Source organism: Maylandia zebra, linkage group LG19 (assembly GCF_041146795.1).
Source record: "Maylandia zebra isolate NMK-2024a linkage group LG19, Mzebra_GT3a, whole genome shotgun sequence".
In the NCBI taxonomy this organism is placed as follows: domain Eukaryota; kingdom Metazoa; phylum Chordata; class Actinopteri; order Cichliformes; family Cichlidae; genus Maylandia; species Maylandia zebra.
Window position 1 is genome coordinate 19,666,268 of NC_135185.1, and position 22,939 is coordinate 19,689,206.

The 22,939-nt window shown below is 39.5% G+C and overlaps 2 protein-coding genes across 4 annotated transcripts; one reads left to right on the forward strand and one right to left on the reverse strand.

Moving 5' to 3' along the window:
* Nucleotides 1–1,268: 1,268 nt before the first annotated feature.
* Nucleotides 1,269–8,513, reverse strand: LOC101486157 (sex comb on midleg-like protein 4). Of its 3 annotated transcripts, none has more exons than XM_004540092.4 (8): nucleotides 8,267–8,513; nucleotides 5,403–5,639; nucleotides 4,908–5,037; nucleotides 4,557–4,757; nucleotides 4,221–4,382; nucleotides 3,907–4,125; nucleotides 3,664–3,809; nucleotides 1,269–3,577 (listed from the first exon to the last, which is right to left on the reverse strand). In XM_004540092.4, exons 2-8 carry the CDS (start codon nucleotides 5,631–5,633, stop codon nucleotides 3,452–3,454), a joined length of 1,215 nt encoding a protein of 404 aa, XP_004540149.1. In that variant the 5' UTR covers nucleotides 5,634–5,639; nucleotides 8,267–8,513; the 3' UTR covers nucleotides 1,269–3,451. The 3 variants fall into 3 exon arrangements, with proteins under 3 accessions (XP_004540149.1, XP_004540147.1, XP_004540148.1); XM_004540090.4 differs by lacking the exon at nucleotides 8,267–8,513 and adding an exon at nucleotides 6,494–6,839; XM_004540091.3 differs by lacking the exon at nucleotides 8,267–8,513 and adding an exon at nucleotides 6,001–6,184.
* Nucleotides 7,956–22,484, forward strand: afg1la (AFG1 like ATPase a). Its single transcript, XM_004540089.5, has 13 exons — nucleotides 7,956–8,109; nucleotides 8,457–8,662; nucleotides 10,356–10,407; nucleotides 10,506–10,607; nucleotides 11,845–11,975; nucleotides 12,069–12,168; nucleotides 14,705–14,763; nucleotides 14,850–14,932; nucleotides 15,034–15,104; nucleotides 15,198–15,298; nucleotides 19,626–19,766; nucleotides 19,856–19,966; nucleotides 21,647–22,484. The coding sequence occupies exons 1-13, from the start codon at nucleotides 7,983–7,985 to the stop codon at nucleotides 21,782–21,784; spliced, it is 1,422 nt and encodes a 473-aa protein (XP_004540146.2). The 5' UTR covers nucleotides 7,956–7,982; the 3' UTR covers nucleotides 21,785–22,484.
* Nucleotides 22,485–22,939: the final 455 nt, after the last annotated feature.

Consider the following 22,939-nt stretch of genomic DNA (forward strand, 5'->3'; position numbering starts at 1 on the left):
CCTTTTAGAGTTGCGGGGGATTATGCACATCCTCACACACACAGACACACATCCACTCACACACAGCACAAATTCAGTTGACCATGAATGTGGCCAAAGTTTTAAATAATGGGGTCAGTGTATGTTCAAATAATCCCTGTGCACTAGAAGCTTAGGCTTCAGAGTTCTCCATGTACTTTTTTTTTCTATTCTTGGATGTGTATCGTGTAAAAGACAGGAGGTATCCCTCTAGATGCGAGCACAAAGCTGCTGTACAAACCTTCTGTCGGGGGAAAGTTGCCTTAAAGGGAGAGGAGCTGGCTGGTTTCAGACAGTGGGTGTACCCAGGCAAAGAAGGGTTATTCTCAAATGTGAGTAATGCAAAGCTACTCTACCAGAGCCCGAGATTTGTATTTTTTTTAAATGGAGCAGGAAATTAGCATAAGAGGTCCACTTTAATATCTAGGCCCTTCTTACCTGATTACAACAGCCTGTGACATAAACATGGTGCAAGTTCCAGAGCAAATGTGTCTTTACTTAGAAGATTTTAGACCAGATAATAAGTCAGGGAAAAATAGCTACAATGCACAGAGCAGAGGAGAAAATGAGGATTAATATTTTTTAGCATTTATTTTGATTTATTATAATATCGCTGAACGTAATGACCGCTTGAGAGAGAACCAGCAGTGTGCACAAAACCAGGGCCTTGAAACTGACCCAGCTGAATGGAGTTTAGTCATTGTTACCTGCATTATTAACATCTACTTTTTCTGCTGTGATGTCAAAAAGTCTTCAGTGAATTATTAAAGCCCTCCATAAAATCATTTTCTTTTACATACAGTAAAAGTCATTTCATTCCAAATTAGCTGTGATATAAGTCTCAAAGACCTGAAAAATCCTTTGAACTATAAGGTATAAATTTGACCAGAATTACATGATATACTATATACTGATATATTTTTTAAATATTCTATTCTGCAGTTGGTAAACCTATTTATGATTCACGGAGACCCCTTGAGAGCCCTGCAGAGAAACCTGGAAGCTCCCTGTACACCGGTTTGAGAGGCACAGATATAGGTCACCTTTGTTAAATCATGTGTGTCGAAGAGCAGACGAGGCTTCCAGCCAAAATAATTCTCAGATGTGTGGACCCAGATTTAAACCGCCACCTATTCAGGATGATTGGGTGCTGTAAAAAAAAAAAAAATAGTGCTAACTGTTGTTCTACAAGCCAAAGGCAACCAGGCCCTTCGAATATTGTGTTACAATAACTCTAACATCACCTCCGGTTATTTGACTTCTTAATTTAATGCTCACATACAATACAGCATACACATATGTTTTCCTTTACATCTCACAAACACAAAAGCAAACAGTTGAATACGTTGATAACTTTTAGCACCGGTATAGAGCACTGATCCACTCAGCTTTCTCTAAAAGTCTTATTCATAGTGACTTTCAAAATAAAACAGCTTAGTTTGATCTCACTAGGCATGGCTTACATGGAATATCTTTACAGCAGCATTCACTTACAAAGGTTAATTGATTAAAAAAGGATGCATACTGTACACCAAAAGTGGTATACAAAAGCAATATCATCTTATATACCCATTTACATGGCCTTTTGGGTTTTCTCAGTATAACATTTAAGTGTTTCGTGTGTTCTGACAACTTGTGTATTAACACTGATGCTCAATAAAAACATAGAAACATATAATTTAAAAAAAATGTTCTTATGACTGTACATAAAGAGGCTATGGAGATAGGCGGCGTGTAACAATCTTGCATATTAAAACATTAATATATCACGTTCACAAAGCTCTCGCTTTTCTTTATATGTGTATGTACAAGAGAGCTGCTGTCCTTCTGTGTAGGCTATTGTTCTGTTTTTGTTAGGCTGTACTGTTTTTAATATGAAAATTATAATTAAAAAAGAAAGGCAAATTCAATGGGAACATTACTTTTTCGTCATACAGTAATGTGAAAAAATAGTATCAAAAATGATTTTCTAAATCTCTCAATCAAAAAGCGACGTAGTCTTTAATGCACCGTTTTTTTTAAATACACTCGTGGATATGTTTTTTCAGCTTGGTAAACGAGAAAACGAGATCTGATAGTGACATTTGACAAAATGAGACTTTCTTAAGGTATAAAGTGTTTTCTGTTATACATTGTTTGTCTGATGACGGATATACTGTATATATAATCTGCAGCAGACAGATGTTCTGCCAATGAAGGTTTGTGAGACAAAAGAGATTTTAATGATTACAAATATGTTATATAATGCGTATGAAGGATGTATTCCACAATATGATGGGTTTAGATCAAACTTTATGCCAGACACAAGACAAGAGGAAGGGATGAATCGTAGCTCTGGGAAACTTAGCAAAATTTCTGCTCTGTAAGCCAATGAGGGAGTAAGCTGTCCAGGTCTGAGGTGCACCAGTTCAAAGTCAAAATGTTCGAGTCTCTCTGCCCCCGCGTGTTTTATAATCAGTATGAGGTGGTTGGCTGTAGTGCACAATGGATGCAGCGACTGAATCGTCAGCTCCTCTTGGCTTTATTTACCGTTACACGGTGTTTGCTTATTGTTTAGTTGTCTGGCTATTTTGGGTCAATCTCATAGCATAGTCCAGTGGTTTACGCAGTCACCTAACAACTTAAAGATCCCCAGTTTAATCCTGGAAGGAGACACAAATCCCTTAGGTGCCTTAGGATGTCAGGAAGGGAATCTGGTGTAAAAAAACAAACACGTGGAGACCCTTTGTGAATAAGGGAGTAGCTGAAAGTAGCTTCTTCTTTTCATACCGTCATTTTTTGCCACTACAGATTTGAGTGAAGAGTCTCTCAACAACCCATTTATACTTCATCTGCTCAGCACTAAAGGGCTGACAGTCAGAATTAGGAGCCCAACAGTGAACAAAAAAGGAGCATCTAGCATTTTAGGAGGTGGTGGAGACCAAAACTGGAGTTAAAAGATTTAAGTTGAGCTGAATATGGTGACCATAAAAATAACTCCAAATGAATAATAAGTTTATTAAATGATGCTCATTATCATGTTTGATATAGAAACTTTAAAGAAAAAATCAATATGTGCAGATTTTTACGATGTAAGAACCAAACTAATCTGTGATACTAGTTAACCTAACATGTACAGAATTTAGATGGATATGGTCTTGTGATGTGACCTTGCTAATGTTAAAGTGCTAAAGTTACCAACAAATACCTTTATGATAGAGATAAATGAAAGACTGAAACAATATAGTTATTCAGTAGTTCATATAACTGATTTGCTTTTGTACTTTTGGGGCAGATAAGGAACAGATGCACCTGACTTCCGGGAACTCTAAATGAAGTGGCACACCTCATGACTCTACTTTCTTCCCATTGGCTAACAGACCTGCCTTCCCCAGATGTGACCTTCCTCAAATATCCTGCTGGATTTAAGAGGTTAACAAACTGTAGTCAGTTTTCAGAACTTAGTCTGCTTAAGCTTGTCGATGTGGTAGCAAAGCTTCAAGGCCGGCCCCAGCTTGAGTCCGAGGTACTTCATGATCATGTCGCTCTTTAAGAGTAACAAAGCATTTCCATCTATCTCCTGTGAAAGGCAGAGGAAGATGGTGTGAAACTCAGTGAGGACCTGAGGTTTAGTCTAGCCAGGTAAATCAGCAGCATAACACTTACATGTTTCCTAAAGACATCTGCGTGAGGACCTAGAGCCTGGGGATCTGCATCCCTGATGAACCATACAACATCTTCCACAGACCAGGTGGATGGGTCTTTATTGGGCGGAGCCTTGGACTCCTGCGATTCTGAAGACACATTATAACCTCAAGAAAGAACAAATGAAAGATGGAGAGTTACTTTTGTATCTCAGAAAAATAAAGGCCGCATCAATGCTTGATTTATCTCTTGATGGTGTCATACCTGTCCTGTTGCTCTCCGGGAACGCGTTTGGGCTGGTGGATGACTGCCTGCACATGGAGGCTGAGCCATTAGAGAACTGCTGTGAAGAGCGAAACCCGTAGGTGGACTTTGGTGAGTAGGACGAACTTATGGAGCTGAAAGCGGAATCGCCAGGGTCAACGGAGTAGCGTTTGCCATCTGACTGGTCTAAATGGTAGTCATCAGCCATTGATGTTTCAGCTAAAGAAATGATGGAGACTTCTGTTAGTGATAAAAATCCCCCACAGATTCAAAGTATTTGTTTATATTAGTTCAAGAACTTAATTTGGAAGTACCATCTGACTGGTAGGAGCCACCGCTGTGCTGTGTAATGGGCTGATCACTGAAAAGGTTTTCACAGTGCAAGCTGCGACAGAGCTTCTTCAGAAAACGAAGCACATAGTCGATGCTGTTCACCACGGGGAGGCTCAGAAGATGCTGCTTCCCATCAAATGTGGCTGGAAGAGCAAAACAGAAGACCACTTGAAATGCAGCTTAGACAAAAGTTTCTTATAAGTCAGACAATGAAACCTTTAATATTTTTTTCTCTCCCAGTAACACCTTAGGGAGTGTGCTAAAGAAGCTATTAAACAAACAGATAACAACACCTGAAGGGGGTCTTTGTACAACACCTGATATTTTTTCTCCTCCGTAGCCTTGCGTGAGGAGAGTGAACACCGTTTTCTGCTGGAAAGCACTGTCAATGCAGCCCTGAACGGCCTGCTGAAGCACCACAGAGGGTCTGTCGGGCCCAAAGTGATCGGGAAGCTGTTGGATCTTCTTCCTGTCCAGGTTGGGCCCAGTGTTCGCCTGCTTGTTGATGTAGATACAGACTGGAAAACACAAATGAGGAAAATGAAGGAAAGGAGAAATAGCAGAAAAACATAAGGGGAAAAAAGAGATCATATGCTTTTTTGTCTTTAAGCTAACAGAGAAGCACTTTAAAGCTTCTTAAGTGGGATTAACAGCGTATTGTATTTTACCTGTGAGCACCTGGGGCGTGGCAGAGTGGGGGATGGTGGCAGCATCCTGAGGAATGGAGCTCATATCGGGCTCTGGGGTGCTGCTGGGTGGAGAAATAGCCAGTGGTGTCATCACCATCCTGGGTTTGAGCTGGAGAGGAAGAAGGGGGTTTTGTATTGCTATGTCTGTTTTGGAAATATCATTTATTTATGCACACTAAATCATGCAGGGAGGGTTAGGATTGTTTAACACTGTAGTTTTCATGCTTTGGCCTGTATGAAAAGAAAACAAATGTGCTGATAATAATGTCCTCTTTAGGCTAAAAAATAATTCCATAACACAACAGAACAAAGCCTCACAGATGTTAACTCCAACTCTGTTTATGCTGGGATCCCACAAAATCTGAAGGGCATGGAGTCTCCCTGTCTGTATACACATGTATTTTTAAACACACTGCACCCACACACACTACAACTCATCCACCAGCCCCCCTTCCCCTTTCCCATCTGGCTGACCTTGAAGCCCGGCTTTCTCCCCCTCTTCTTGGGCACTTTGAGTGGAGGGAGCGATTCAGGGTAGCGATTAGGAAAATCCATCTTGGCGACATTGCGGAGCGGAGGTCTCCCTCTCTTCCTGCCCGGTATCTTCCCCGCCTGGCTGGGAATGAAGGAGGGAGCCACTGCAGCTGATTGCATCTCACCGTTGTTGCCGTCTGATTTCTGTGCCGTCACTGCAGGTACGCTCATTTGTAGCTGGACACAAAGGAAACAATGAGTGAGCTCAAACAAGGGCAAGGGCAACGCATTGAAAACATGCACTTTAGTTGCACATCAATACTCCTCTGTAGCCGCTGCATACTAGAGTGCAGCATTAGCATGAATTCAGAGGAAGCAGACGCAATTGGCAAAGGTGTACCAACAGTAACATCCAAACACTAGGAGCCTGCAGAAAACTCAGCCGAGCAATGTGCTGAGAGAAACAGCATTCAGCTGAGCACCATAATAATCAAACAACACACAAAGGCAGCCATGCATGTGCCGTGGTGGAAACAGCACCTCCATCCTGCACTCGTAACACACTAATAAACCTGAGAGAGGGAGGGGTGACTATTACCTGCTATCTTCTATTGTGAAAGCCCACAACCTTTTGTTTTAAGTCCCAGGAGCCTAAAGGCAACTACAAAGTTAAATCCCATGCAGTGCAGGAAAAGCCATCTTGCTTTTTTGCCCCCCTTAGTCTCCCTTTGGTTAACACACCGCTGCTGCTGCTGCTGCTGCTGCTGTGCTGCTGCTCCTGGGCACACAGGCTGCAGACATCTCATTAGACTAATGCATTCAGCAGTGGCAGAGGGAGGGGGGGAAATTGACTTCACCATGGCTACCCAGCTATGAATTACCATTATCATGACCGCTTCCAGCCTATTCTTAAAATAAGAGAAAGGAAACAAGAAGCAGCTACTAAATAAAAGAAATACCCCCCCCCCCCCCCCAGCAGCAGCACAACTAACCGGAAAGAAGCCATTTGCAATGCCTCCAAATGTATTTTGAAGAGATTTGTGAAAGGATGCAGCATGTAAACAAACAATAACCGGTTAGCAGGCACTCACCATCCAAAGCAGATGTGAAGATGTGGAGTATCCCTACGCTCCGTGCTGTGGTTCCTATATTTTCTTCTGCTACCAGTAGCAGAGCACAGATCTCAGAGCAAGGCGGATTCCACTGTAATACTGTATATATGTCTGTGTGCTTGTGTGTGTGTGTGTGTGTGTGTGTGTGTGTGTGTGTGTGTGTGTGTGTGTGTACAACAGAGACAGACAGAGAGCGAGTGACAGTGTGTGTGTGCATTAAAGAGACAGAGAGACGGAGAGAGAGGGAGAAGTGCTCCTCTGTTGTCATGGCAACAAGCCTGTAAGCCCTGACAGTTGTCTGCCATGTTTTGTCTGCAACTCAGGCTCAGTGCTTCGGAGGCACAATTAGACCCAAGACAGATTTGCATCTGTCAGTTGATATAAAAATTAAATATCTGTTATTTATTTATTTATTTATTTATTTATTTTTAACACGATTCTTTTTTTCTTTTTTTGTTTTTGTTTCAGCGTTATTGTGAGCTTTTAAATGGTTTATACTTAAATTATATTTAGATCTTTGGTGAATTGTTGATAAATTCATCAACCTATAACGTCTATCAAAATGATCATCTTAGTCATGTTCTTAAGTAAAAATGACCCAGATTATAAAAAAATGTTTTAAAAATTCCTGCTTCGAGCTTTCCAGATGAGAGGAATCAGGGCTTTTCTTTGTTATGCATGAGAGCACGCTGAATATATTTGGGCTTTCTGTTTGTAAAAACAACACCAGGGAGCTGCTGGAGCTGCAGGAAATTTTTTTGTGATATGTTACAGTGAATAAAATAAATAGCTGCTGTCCAAAATAATCATGTTAACATTAAAATCTTATTGTGAAAATATGAAGAATTCCATGTGGATTTTTGCTGTGAAGATCGCATGTTTTATCATTTTGTGTTTCAAATGTATTACTCATTAATTTGAATAAACGCTTTTTTTCCCTTTTTTTTTTTACTCCGGGTGGGCGAAGAAAGACTATATCTGGCATTAATTTACCCCCTACAGTCATACAGTGAAGTCAATGATACTGCTGCACTTGATATTACAGTCACAGAGGACAAATCAGGTGTGGGTGCAGCGTGAGATTTAGGCAAATTAGTTTTTTTTAATTATTCAAGAAATTATCTAGCAATACATTTTTAAATTAAGTAATTATACCGAACAACACACAATTTCCCAGAGCTGAAAGTGATGCTTTTAGAGGTCTTCTTTTGCCTGACTACTAGCCGAAACCCCAGAGATGTATTAAGTGTATAACATTATGAAGTGGCAACACGCAATAATAATATAGCCTTTGAAAATGTATTTTTAGGATGCAATAGCACATTTAGATTAGATTAGATTAGATAAGATTAGATAGATTAGGTGCTGTTAAATAATCTGGCATGGTGAATTGTCGCCTCCTGTTGGCCGAAAAACGACTGAAAATGTCATTGCTAATAAAGTTTGATTGACAGAATTTGAATCCAAGATGGCGGCGCGCGTACCGCTGTCTATGAAGATGTCACCCTCAGCTTCTTTGGGCTTAAGGCTTCTTTTTAAAGAGCAACATTCCTCCGGAAAGCTGCTGAAATCTCTCAGCGAGTTCCACAGAAGAGGTGAGGTTTGTTTTCAGTCAGTTTAGACTGTTTAAAGTAACCGTCCGCGGCTCTAATCATAACCTTGTCCTACTTTTACTTAACATAATTAGTTAGTGTACGCTTTTCCACGTTAACCTGGCATAATGCATATTTTTGAGGTTTTGTTCAAACTTACCTTGTTATGCTTGTCGGTTTTTCCTGCCCTTTGAGCTGTCAGAGTCGTTACCCGCTAATTCTTCCTATTCGCCCACCAGAGCAACGTTATCGTTACTGTCCGAATCACCCAAAAATCGTTGTCGTAGTGGTCTAAAAGCTTTGCGGAGAGCTAACTTATCGGTAACGTGCGTGTTGTTACGGTTTTTAAGGCTACTCTGTGAAAGTCCGGCAGGCGGAGGAGGAGAGCGGTGTTAGCGCCGCCGGCTTCAGCGGCCCCCTGGATCACTACACCGGGCTGATCAGAGATGGGACGCTGCGGGAGGATGAGCACCAGAAAGCGGTGATGCAGAAACTGGACGAGCTGCACAAAACTCTGAGAGGATACAGCAACACCCCGACATCTGTCTTCTCCAGGGTAGGTAGAAGCATGCCCCAACTTATGTTGTTATTATTATTAATATAATAATATTAAGTGAATATTAGTGCAGAGCAACGTGGTTTACAATGTTGGCAATATTAGAGATTAATCTTTACATTTGTCCAACTTTACTCAGCCTTTAACTTAGTTATTATCCAAATTATGAAGTGTTTTTGCATCACAGAGTATCACAAAGGTTTTGGAGTAATAAAATGCTGTTATTGTGTAGCATTCACACTCCAATGAATGGGGCATCTTGCATAAGGATACTTAGGTATTCAGACCTAAGGTACTCAGGTAGGTGGCTGTAGTGGAGGGAGGGTTAGCACTGTTGCCTCACAGCAAGAAGGTCCTGGCTTTGAATCCACCATCTTGCCAGAGCGTTTCTGTGTGGGGTTTGCATGTTCTCCCCGTGTCTGTGTATCTTTTCTCTGGGTACTTCGGCTTCCTAGCGGGGTTAGGTTAACCAGTAATTCTAAATTGTTCATAGGTGTGCATGTGAGTGGTAGCTCACATGTGTTAGCCCTGTGCTCAACTATGGCAGCTGGGGTTGGCCACAACCCTGAATTGGATAAGTGAAAGAGGATGGATGGATTATATATACAGGGGTCCCTTTGGCCATGTTACCTACCATAAATTTGATATATTTTCCCTATTTCCTGTCCATCCATCCATCCATTTTCTGCTTATTCAATTCAGGCACTGGAGCCAGTCCCACTTGACACTGGTGTACCCGGAGAGAAGCCGTTTGAGCACATGAAAACTGTGTCTTACTATGTAATATGTGCCTTGAGGTGACTGCTCTTTTGATTTGGTGCAATATAAATAACTATGCATTAAACTGAAAAGGCCCCAGGGTACAACAGTGCTAACAGTTACACCACTGTGCTGCTCTACATGTGACCGTTTCACATTCAAAAACATTAACACAGAAAGTCCAGTGTTAATGATGACTTGTGAAACGTGGTTTTTCAGTTTACTACTTTGTCTTCATCTTCTTCTGTTGCTCCTCCAGTTAGAGGTTGCCAGAGCAGATCATCTGCCTAAATCTCACCCTGCTCCTAGTATCTTCTTCTGTCACACCAACCCTCTGCATCCATGAATCTTTTCTGTGGTCATCCTCTTTTCCCCCTGCCTTAAAACTCCATATTCAACATCCTTCATCCCATATATCCACTGTCCCTCCTCTGCAAATGTCCAAAATATCTTAGCCTCTCCTCTCTAACTTTGTCTCCAAACTGCTCAACCTGAGCTGCCCCTCTGATGTACTCTTTCTAGTCCAGCTTGTCCATCCTGTCAACACACTCCACCCTGCCTGTGCTCTGTTTTTCACATTCGTTAGGTTACCACTGTGTGACATAAATCTGAGGAACGTAAGAGCGGCTCTCTTTCATGCTTTATCTTCTTTGCTGATAATTTCAGCAGCATGCCTTTTTAAAATTTGACTCTACAGTGTTTCTCTTATCTTCTCACTCAGTCTCATCAGCTGTAGGCTTTGTTGACATAACTTGCGCTCTTACTGGGTGTGATTCCTTCAAAAAAAAAGCCTGTGTGTTGGGCATGCTTTGTTCAGATCACACTTTAAAAAAAGGAATTAGTGAAAGATTCCTAAATAATTTGCCATCTATTTGTCTATATTAGTTTATAATGATGATTTTTGCTCATTTTTACTTGTCTCTGCATCTTTTAGTTTTTCACAAAACCAAAGCCTCCCAAAGGTTACTACATCTACGGTGATGTTGGTAAGCCATGGAACTCACAGAATTGCATATCTCAATGTAATGAAATTAAGATTTTTTCCAAACTCAGAAGATCTTTTTGTTTTGTTCGTTTGTTTCAGGCACGGGGAAAACGATGGTCATGGACATGTTTTATTCATATGTGGAGACTGAGAACAAAAAGAGGGTTCATTTCCATGGTTTTATGTTAGACGTGCATAAAAGTGAGTACAGTTGTTAGTTAAGCTGCATTTAAGAGAAAAAGGGGGGGTGAGCTGTGTTTATCAATGCAACTTTGGACTTTCTCTGCTTCTAGTGAACATGTGGGGGAAGATAAGGTGTCTTTGTTTTATTGGCAAAAAGAAATACTGGAGTTTTGTTCCAGATAAATCAAGTCTCTTGTATCTGTGCCGTTAAAGAAGATTGCAAATATATATTTTTTTCTACATCAGTACATAATCCATTTGGATATATCGTGCCACTCCTGCCACTTAAACGTAGCTGTGTAAGGATTTTTGTGTATTTACGAAAATCCACTTGTCACTAATGGTAAAAGCTCTAGCATGAGACACAGTTTTGTTTTTTAAATTTATTTCTCTGTGATTTGATTTGTGGAGATTCAAAACATTTACCTTTGAAATACTGTAGTATTTCCTCCAGTTTAAGCAGTACTTCACATACAGTCATGTGAAACGAAAGATTTAAGAGGACTCTAAGTACAGCCTTACTGCTTCCATAGCAATTAAGAGGGTAAGTAGCAAATTAAACTCAGCATATGAGCACAAACACCTCATAAGAACTGTAAACACAGCGGTGGAGGGGTGATTATTTGGGCTTGCTTTGCAGCCACAGGACCTGGGCACTGTGCTCATTGAGCTGACTGTGAATTCATCTTTATAACAAAGCCTTTTAGAGTCAAATGTGAGGCCATCTGTCCAACAGCTAAAGCTCGGTCCAAACTGGACCAAGAACAAGCGATCCCAAGAACACCAGGAAACCTACAACAGAACAGCTGAAGAAGACAAGAATCAGTGTTGTAATGATCCAGACCTCACGCTAACTGAAATATTGTGGTGGGACATTAAGAGGGTTGGGAATGAACAAAAAACCCCACAAACCTCAATGAACGAAACGTATGTTGTAAAGAGGAGGGCGCAAAATTCCTGCACAACGATGTGAGAGAAAGTTGTGCAGAAACAATTATTTAATAATGGCAACTTTTTCCAATATCCTGTGCAGAAAGCCATATAGAAGAGAAAGAGTCTTGTGCAAAACAATATATGTTACCCTATATGTTACCCTAACCCTATTGCATGCTTATTATACATAAAATATTTAATATTATAATATTGTAAGAATGTGGTAGTTTGCATTTTCCACTTGGTTTTTCTGGGATCTGTATTTGTCTCTTCTTACAGACTTACGATTAACAGTAACTGCATTTATCTTTTCAATCTACAGGGATTCATCGGCTGAAACAGAGTATGCCAAAAAGGAAAGCAGGAAAAATGGCCAAGTCTTATGATCCCATTGCTCCGGTTGCAGAGGAAATCAGTGAGGAGGCTTGTCTGTTGTGCTTCGATGAGTTTCAGGTACTTTTAAATCATCTTGTAAAAAAACATTTAGTCTCTATAACATGTAACCTCATGTAACAATCATGTTGTTGTGCTTTACCCACATTTCAGGTCACTGATATTGCAGACGCCATGATTCTCAAGCAGCTTTTTGAGAATCTGTTTCTAAACGGTGTTGTTGTTGTGGCTACTTCTAATCGTCCGCCTGTAGGTAAGTAATGTCTAGTGTAATATGATTATAAATGTGTTCTTAACACGGCTTAAAACTCCTTTGGTTTACATAAAAAAACAAATAATGCCTTTAAAGCACAATCCTATGGGATTGTAATCAGAAATGTATAAGCTATAATCACATTCAGGAAATTATTCATCATATTAAAGAAAACATGTGCATACATCATTTGACAAAAACAACTGCAATAATAAATATTGTGTTACAGTGGTCCCTCGCTATAACGCGGTTCACCTTTCGCGGCCTCGCTATTTCACTGATTTTATTTTTTTTGTTTGTGTAATTTTGCATGCTTTTTATTTTTGTTGTTGTTACAGCACATTGTGTTCTGCGTCCTGATTGGCTGTAGACCATTGCAAAATGCAGCTGCTCGCATTTTAACAAGAACTGGGAAATTTGAGCACATTACCACTGTTCTTAGATCTCTGCTTTGGCTACCTTGTCAGGTTCGAGCAGATTTTAAGGTCCTGCTGCTCACCTACAAGGCTTTAAACGGACTGGCACCTTCATACCTCTCCGACCTTTTACACCTTTATGTCCCATCCCGTGCTCTACAATCTCAGGACTCTGGCCTTTTTAAAAGTTCCTAGAGCCAGAAAACAGACAATTGGAGAGCGTGCTTTTTCTTTTCGTGCCCTGTTTCTGTGGAACAACCTCCCTCAAGATATTTGGCAGGCATGCTCTGTGGAGGTTTTTAAAACTAAGTTGAAGACACATTTGTTCACCCTATCCTAAATGTCTTAATTCTATGGCTTTTAGTTTTTAAATGTTTACTGTTTTTAACTTGTATTGTGTCTTTTACCTGTATTGCTATGTATCACTTTTATTTTATTTATCTCTTTAATTGTACAGCACTTTGTTTGAAAGCGCTTTATAAATAAAGTTATTATTATTGTCAATCAAACTCGTGCTGCGTCTCCTGTCCAGTACAGAATGCGTTCAGCTTGTCAAATTTACATAAATCTTCGATCGCTAGCAGTGTGACTCTGAAGTGCTGCACTGTATGTTTGTAAGTTTTCTCCCCAACAAACACAACAATGTCGATAAAACGTTTTGCACCGTCAAAGGCGCCTGCGGTAGCACCCAAAAGGCAGAGGAAGATGCTATCCATCGTAGACGTTACCGTATTTTTTGGAATATAAGGCACATTAGGCAAAACCAAACAGTCAGATAAGTCAAACTTTTCTCAACTCATCCTTCTTGCTTCCTCCACTTCCGTACCACTGATTCATTAATGTTGAATTCTCTCGCAGCTGCTCTATTCCCATGTTCTGAACCTGAAAACAGGGTTTGATCTTTGGTTTCATTCTACAATACTGGACTTATTTTTCTATGAAGGTTTGAACTTTGAGGGTGTTTAAACAAGAGAGAAAAGTGTGAAAATCTTCATGCCTGTCTGAGAAAAGTGTATAAAGTGTGTAGTGAGGGGTTTTACAGCCTTAAAACATCTAGAATAATTGTAAAATATGAAGCTGGCTTCTTTGCGGATTTCACCGATTGCGGGTTAATTTTAGAATGTAACTCCCACGACAAACGAGGGACCACTGTATTTAAAATTTGTAACAGTTATGCTATGTCAAACTGTTATTTGTCTTACTCATTCATCATTTGTTTAAAACGAGTCATTTTACCTCACTTCGCCCTCCTTTTAAGCCAGCTTTCTTCTTACTGGCTGACCCTTTCAAGCACAAGGTTTGGACAGCAAGTGGGCTGAGCTGTTTTGTGGCTAAATCCATAATGTTAGGAGCCTGAATCGATGATGTTACGAGTATCTGCTCACACTGACACCACAGAGAGCCAAGAGTAAAAAGAAACTGTTGGAAACTTAGAGCGTTTTAACCCACAGGGGTTAATTTTACATCCAGTGACCTCGATATCCGAATTAAATTGTAACAGTATAGAGTATACACCCACCAGGCACTTTATTAGGTACACCTTGGTAGTATGAGGTTGGAAAGAACTGCTTTAATTCTTCGTGGTAGAGATCCAACAAGGTGCTGGAAATATTCCTCAGAGGCGATAGAAACACTCAGAAATGCTCTTCTCCATACCTTCATTGTAACAAGTGGTTATTTGAGTTTCCTGTCACATTAAAGCAATCTGGCCACTTTCCTGTGACCTGAGTCAGCTCTGAGTCAATGAGGCATTTTCACCCACTGAATTTGCGCATGCCATATTTTCTCATTTTTTGGACCATTCTCTGTAAACCCTAGAGATGATTGTGTGGGAACATCCCAGGAGACCAGCAGTTTCTTAAATAGACTAGCCTATCTGGCACCAACAACCACACCACATTCATAGTCGCTTAAGTCCCCCCTCTTCTTCATTCTGACGCTTGGTTTGAACATGATCAGGTCATCTTGACCACGTTTACAAGCTTAAATGTGATTTGAGGCTACAAATTACAGAAAACAAGAAAGCGTAATCGGTCTTCTATAACACTTTGAAAGCCATTTAGATGTATGCCAGATAACAGCAAATGTGACAATGGTTTTTTTTCTTTCTGTTTCCTCAGACTTGTATAAAAACGGCCTGCAGAGAGTCAACTTTGTGCCTTTTATTGCAGTGTTGCAGGTAAAGTGAAGTCATCTTCTGCTGCTGAGGCTACCACGTGTGGCATCGCAGTATTTATCTGTAAAATGTTTGTTTTCCTCCTGCAGAAATATTGCCATACTCTTCGCCTGGACTCTGGGATTGACTACCGCAAACAGAATAGACCCTCATCTGGAAAACTCTACTTCCTGTAAGAAATGCTCACTGTAAAACAAGACAGGGGGATGATTTTGCTTTGTGTGATTTGCACTGTTTTTCCTATTTAATGTTTCCCTGTTACATCTGTTGCAGTTCCAGTGAACCTGATGCAGAAACGACCCTCGATAAAATGTTTGACGAGCTGGCTTTTAAACAGAATGACAGTAAGTCTGCTTTCAAAATAGCACTCTGTCACTGCAGCATTTTACTGATGACCTGCTCATTATATAAAGTGCTGAACATAATGTTTTCTGCAGTAACACGACCAAGAGTTCTGAACGTCCACAACAGAAAAGTCCGTCTGAACAAAGCGTGCGGGACCATCGCAGACTGTACGTTTGAGGAGCTTTGTGATAGAGTGAGTCTCTTTTACAGACACACTGTGTGATGGATCATATGTTATAATTACTGTTTGTCATCTTTTATTTTTAGATTATGTGGTATGGCAGGTTTAATATGGGAGAAAAAGTAGTTTGCTTTATTTTATGGCACAAATTGGGCTTGTTTTGACTTTGTATCAGAAGTCTATTATTAAAAAGGGAAATCAATGGTATGCTCAACCACAAGAGTGCAGTATTTTTTGTTTTGTTTTTTTCCTTCAAATTTGCAAACCACTCGCCACAATCTTGAGCTACTAGTTTCCCATTGCTAGTAAAAACGTGCAGATGCAGGTAATATATATGCGCCGAATGCACAGGATGGCGAATTTTATACGGTATTATTTAGTCAATTAGTGGACATGGACTGTGCTAATATAATATTAGCGGGTGACTTTAACTGTGCTTTATGCCCTAAAATGGATAAATTTCCCCCACAATCTATCTTGACCAAAAACTCCAAAGCCCTTTGGCAAATTATAAATGAGCTTGACCTTATAGATGTTTGGCGACACTATAATCCACTATCTAAGGAGTACACTTTCCATTCTAACCCTCACTTGTCAGCATCTCGTATAGATTATATTTTTATGTCCAAGTGTATCAGTCAGTTAGTTCAGCAGGTAAATATTGGTCATATAGGTCTCTCTGACCATGCTCCTGTTGTCTTAACCATTCAACCCATGAGACATATTGAGCGCTCTAGGTCTTGGAAGATGAGCACACTGTCTCTTTTGGATGAGAAATTTATACATTTCATAACAGAGCAAACAACAGTATTCCTAGAAATAAATGATAAAGAGGAGATAGACACGAGAACTTTATGGGATAGCTATAAGGCTTACATGAGAGGGATGATTATTTCATACACAAGTCATAAAAGGAAGCAACGATTAACAAGGCAGTTAGAGATCGAGAATAATATCAAAAAGCTGGAGAAACAATACTATGTAACAAAATCAGCTGAAACATTAAGTGAGCTTAATATTGCCAGGACATCTTTGCGTAATTTGATAATGCGAAAGGCTGAAAGAGATGTCCTTCTTGCCAGACAACGGCTTTTTGAATCAGCTAGTAAGCCTAACCGCTTTCTGGCTCGTCTTGCAAGGAATACTCCATCAAGTTCCTTTATCACAGCTATTGTGGATGTGAATGGTGAAAGACAAGTAGGAAACCGTCAGATTAATGAGTGCTTCAGAGAATTCTATACAAACCTATATCGATCTGAGATGGACATAACAAGGCTTAACTCAGGCTTCTTCCTAAACGACTTAGTATTCCCTCAGCTTTCTGAAGATCAGGTAAGCCTGCTGGAGTCACCCATAACAATGATAGAGGTGGATAAAGCTATATCTGCACTCCAGTCAGGGAAATGTCCTGGGGCAGATGGTTTCCCAGTAGAATTTTTTAAGGTAATGAAAATGAAGTTAAATAGTTTATTATTAAGGGTTTTTAATAAAGCATTTGAAGAATCGAAACTCCCAGAATCTATGTACCAGGCTAATATAACATTGATAGCTAAAAAAGATAAAAATCCAGAGTCATGCTCATCTTACAGGCCTATTAGCCTTCTTGGTGCTGATAATAAGATACTTTCAAAGATACTGGCTCTTAGGCTAGAAAAAGTAATGTGCTCTATCGTGCATGCTGATCAGACAGGTTTTATTAAGGGGAGGAATTCTTATAATAATACTCGACGCCTATTTAATATTATTCATTTTTTAAATTTTCATCAGATCCCTGGGGTTGTTGTTTCTATGGATGCCGAAAAGGCATTCGATAGAATTGAATGGGAATATATGTTTGAAATAATGAGAAGATTTGGGTTTGGAAAAAACTTTCTGGGGTGGATCAAAATTATATACAAATCGCCAATAGCATCTGTGTTAACTAACGGCTTGTTATCTTCCCCATTTTCACTGAGCAGAGGTACAGCACAAGGTAGCCCATTGTCACCACTATTATTTGCTTTGGCCATCGAGCCCTTGGCCATGGCCATTAGACAAAATCCAAGTGTTCTTGGAGTTAAAATTGGGGATAGACAACATAAAATTCTGCTTTATGCAGACGATATTCTTCTGACACTGACTGACCCGGTTAACTCTTTACCCGTTCTTATTAGGTGCATCAAGGACTTTGGTCTTATATCTGGATACAAAGTAAATTTTGATAAATCTGTTATAATGACTTTGTGTAGTGGAGGGGATAATGAACCTTTATATGTTAAACCTTTTCATTGGGCACCATCAGGTTTTGTATATTTGGGAGTTAAAGTTACACCAAATGTTGGACACTTATATAGAGAAAATATTAATGGAATGGTTCAAGATCTTCGGGAGATGCTGACAAGATGGAGATCACTTCCGATATCATTTTTGGGAAGAATAAATCTCATTAAAATGGTAATCCTACCGAAAATATTATATCCCACAGGCATGTTGTTTGCAATCTTGAAATCAGAAGATATTAAAGTAATTAACAAGGCTATGGTGGATTTCATTTGGGCAGGAAGAAAACCCAAAATTAAATTGGAGACACTACAGTTACCGAAAGATCTGGGTGGGTGGGGAGTGCCAAACATAGAAAATTATGTCCTCTCAATACAAGCGAGGATTCTTTCTTCCTGGATACATGAACATTCTGATCTGCCATGGCTAAATATTGAGGAAGTATTATGTAAACCATCCTCACCTGTTAACTTCTTAGGGAAACGTCTAAATGACTTACCTCACGTAATAAAGCATAACCCACTGATATATAATGCTATGTGGACGTGGGGAAAACTGAGAAAAATTTTTAACAGTAGTCTTCCGTTTAATATCTTGTCAACGTTTATAAATAATCCAGACCTTCTGCCACAAAACATAGGGTCAAGCTTTGTGGGATGGCATAAAGTAGGTGTAAAGAGGTTTTATGACCTCTTTAAACATGGTGAGTTTAAATCATTTGAATCCTTGAAGTCCCAGTATTCTATGTCAAAGACTGAGTTTTATAAGTATTTGCAATTGAGAAATTATGTGTTAAAAAATGCTAAAACATTACGAATCTCAACTGCCTCTTTTCGGTTGGAGAAATTTTTTTTGGATAATAGGGAGCATAAACATTTTGTATCAAAGTTTTATTCCGAGATTTATGCCCTAATCGAGGATAAACTGGCATGGTTGAGAAAATCTTGGGGGACGCTGCTTAAATGTGAAATAGATATACAGGCATGGGACAAAATCTTGCTCCTTCCATCCAAAATCTCTGTTTGTAACCGATTTAAAGAACTGCAGTACAAAATTTTGCACAATGTGTATATTTCTCCATATATTTATAGTAAGTATAATATGGGAATATCTCCAAACTGTCTCAAGTGTAAGGTCAGAGTGGGCACTAGATTCCACTGCTTGTGGGAATGTGCTATTATTCAGTCATTTTGGAAAGAGGTCTGCGCCAATATTAGTACAGCCATTGGTCATCAGGTGACAGAAAACCCATTAATGTGTATATTGGGATATATTCCTGTCTCACTGGTACAACATGAGTATGTAATTCAGTCACTGTTAATGTTGGCCAGGAAAAGCATTATGTTGAGATGGGTGGGGGCTGAGCCTCCCTCCATTTCTCTATGGAAGTCGCTCATCATTGAAGTTATGACTCTGATCAGGCTGGGACATTATATTGATGGGAGCTCCCGAATTTTTGTTTACAAATGGAAGAGACCACTGGAAGCACTGGGAGTAACCTATAAACTGGATCCTAGAGGACAACAGTTATGGACATAATGTTGTAATATTCTAGTGCTGTGTAGCGTTATTATTTTGGATGTGAACCAGTCTTATATTTGTTGGGGGAAAAAAAAAACAAAAAAAACAAAAAAAAAAACGTGCAGATGTGTGTGTTTTCAGAGTTGCAGTATGACTGGTTTTCGGCATACTGATGACAAAGTCCTGCTGCAAAGCCCTCGAACACTTGTTATCAGATGTTTACTGCACCAGTTTTTATTGCTTTAACGTCACATCAAATAAATTCAGATGTATTTTATTTTATGTACCTCTCCCTGCATTTTAATCTAGTTGGTTTCCTTCACAATGATGGGAAATGAAAGAGGTCTGTTTAAACGACTGACTCGCTTTTGGTTCTGCTTATGCTCAAGACAAAAGAAAATGACTAATACAAAGCAGCAGAGTCTGAAGTTTCTAGTAAACATTTTATGCAAAGTGTAGTTTGGTGAAAAACTTATGGAAATGAAAAAATGACTCAAACCAGTGCGGGAAGTCTTGCTTGTGGACACCTCATACATATGTTTGAATATAAATGTTCCAGCCTTTAGGAGCGAGTGACTACCTAGAGATATCCAGGCTGTTTGACACAGTCTTCATTCGACACATTCCTTTGCTGACCGTGAACAAAAAAACTCAAGCCAGGCGGCTCATTACGCTTGTGGATGCCCTCTATGAACACAAGGTACGATTCCTTCATTTGTTTGTATGCACATTAAATCTGCACTAAAACACCAAACACGGGAATTTAACACTAAATTTGTCTCGTTTCAGGTACGTGTGGTGATCCTCGCAGATCACCCGCTGGAGGATATTTTTGTACAAGATGGGGATCACAGCCACGACGAGGGCCACATCCTGATGGATGACCTGGGGCTGAAAAGGGTAAGCGGTGACTCTGTTTCCACAGAGAAACCAGATTTGGGTAATTTTGGTGGTAAACACAGATGATTAAGGCCTCTGTGGCCTACGGCTGACAGTAAATGAAACCCAGAGCACACAGCTAAAAGTAAGTCAGCACATACTGTGTAAACTGTAAGAATCATTTTAACCAGTATATCAGTTTGTTCCTTCCTTCTTCCTTTTTTTATTAGAAAAAATACAAGTCCATCCTTGAAGTGTATCAGTAACATAAAATAGTGGAAATTAATGTGTACATTTTTGTGTGAAATGCCATTTAAAACAGAATTTGCGAATCTCATAAACCCAAATCGTATTCACAGTAAAACATAAAACTTTAAAATGTTTAAACTGACACATTTTATTATTTCCTTAAAATTATTACCTCATGTTGAATTTTATGGCAGCAGCATGTCTCAAACAGGTTGCCACGGGGATGACAAAAGGCTGTAAAAGTGAGCGATACTAAAAAGAACGCTGGAAGGAACATTTGCAGCTAATTATGTTTATTAGCAACACGTCAGTAACATGACTGAGTATAAACAGTGCGTGTTAGAAAGGCTGTTTCTCAAAAGTAAAGATGGGCAGAGATCTGCAAAAAAAACCCACAAATTGTAGAAAAATTCAGAATAATGACCTTGAATGTAAAATTGAAGGTCCATGTGTAAGAGACGAAGCTAAAAATCAGCTCAATTCAGTTTTATTTTTATAGCACCAAATCACAACAGCAGCCACCAAGCGCTTTATATTATAGAGTAAAGACCCTACCGTAATACATAGAAAACCCCAACAATCAAGTGAACCCCCTTGGTGACAGTGGGAAGGAAAAACCAGGCTGAGGGAGGGGCAGCCATGTGCAATGACCGTTTGGGGGTTGATGGTACAGTTTTGTATCAATGTTGGATGTTTGTGATCTTCAGGGCCTAAAGGCATGTGCTCCCATCTAAACAAAGTCTCGGCTATTTCAGCAACACAATGCTTGCCCACAAGGACCAAAAGCTCACATCGCATATAAGACAACATATCTCTCCCAAAAGCCTGCTGGACTCCTCGGTTCCCAGATGTTTGCAAACTGTTGTTAAAAGAAGAGAGATTGCTACACAGTGATAAACATGGTGCCGTCACTTCAGATTCAAAATGAGTTCTTTTTTTCTTCACACTGAACGTTTTCATTGTTTAAACCTTTGATATGGTTGGTTTGCTCTATTGTGAATAAAATGCTGGTTTATGAGATTTGCAAACTTAACTTTAGGTTTGTAAAAGTTAAGTAGCTTAGTCAAGAATTAAAAGCATTTAAGACTACAGGTTGTTTTGTTTCCTGTGTCAGAAGAGAGATGAAGCATGTTACCATAGAAATAATTTTTACCAAAATAGAAATACTAACTTAAAATTTATCTATTCAAGTTAGTGGTTCCACAGATTTTATTTTCCACTTCATGAAAATCCAATTTTTACTTTTGGAACATCTAATTTGGAAACTATTAAACCCATAAATACAACACTGAACGAGTGTAAAAATAGAATAATCTGTCTGAACATGTAAAGATGAAAGATCTGAGAGTGAGGAGGTTGTATCGTTTTATTAGACTGCCACCATTTGATTAATGGCTTTTTTTGCCCCAAAGTCGTGTGTAAGTAAACTGTAACATGTCCAATGTCTAACAGGAAGAAGCCAGCAGTCTGTCCATCTTCAGCGGCGAAGAGGAAAAATTTGCCTTCCAGAGGACCGTGTCCCGACTCACAGAGATGCAGACAGAAGAATATTGGCTGGAGGGGGACAGAAGCATGAAATCACAGGCGTAACATTTAGAAAGGAAACAGTGTTACCAAACTTGGTGCGCCTTAACCTGCACTCCTCGCTGCCTGTAACAGCCCAGAACTGAACACTCCTCCTCATCATCATCATCTTATGCAGCACAAACCCAGTGGAACTCCTCATCTCTGTGCGTGTGTGCAATTGTAGTGCAGAGTATTTATTCTTATCTAATCATTTTATTGCGACATTGCACTTTAAGGAGGATTTATAAGATGAACTTTGAGTTATTGCTTTTAACTTGGTGACATTTTTGAGGTCCAACTTCACTTTTTTTTTGATGTGTGGGAAATCAGCTGGACGACTTTTGGAAAAGTAATCCAAAAGGACTTTGATGAAGATTTAAGGGACATTTTAATTGGATCTATTTTAAGATACACTACGGTTTGAAAATGAAATGAATTGTATATGATCTTAACACATCTAAATACAATGGCAGCAGACTGGTTTGGAGATTTGCAGCCGTGTGTTTATTCGAGTTGTGATTTATTTAGCCTGTGCATGTGAAATGTTTATCTCAGAAAGCTTTGCAGATGCTGCAGAGAATGAATGGCACCATCTGACTCTTCATCAGTGTCTTCATTCGCCAGACGGAAAAAGAAAAGCAAACCATGTCAGCTGAATATTACTTATATGGCACAATAGCTTTGTACATCTGTCCCCACAAATGAAACCGTTTCAGTGTTGGCGTAGGCTGATATTTAACTGCTTTCTGCTTGCATTCATCCTCCGTTTATTTAAATACAATAATGCACACAGCCTTACAGAAACAAAGACTGCACTGTGTGGGAAGTGAAAGTGAGAAGAAAAAAAAACTACATGAGTATATCTCCTGTACAAACATAAGCGTTACCAATGCAAGCACAGTTTTTCTGCATAAATTAGATCTCATGTCCTTTTTTTAATCAGCATTTCACTGATTCATTTTGAACGTGACAGTGAGGTTAGCAATAGCAATACTCCTGATAAGATTTAATGCTCATATGAAAAAGTATTGTACAGTGAGTCATTCAAACACAGTTTCATTGTGTCATGTTATTCTGTTTAAATATACTGGAAACAACTTTATTCGGTGCATCTTGCTAGTACTGGGTTGGACCCCCTGTGACATTAATTAAACAAGGTGCTGGAAACGTCCCTCAGAG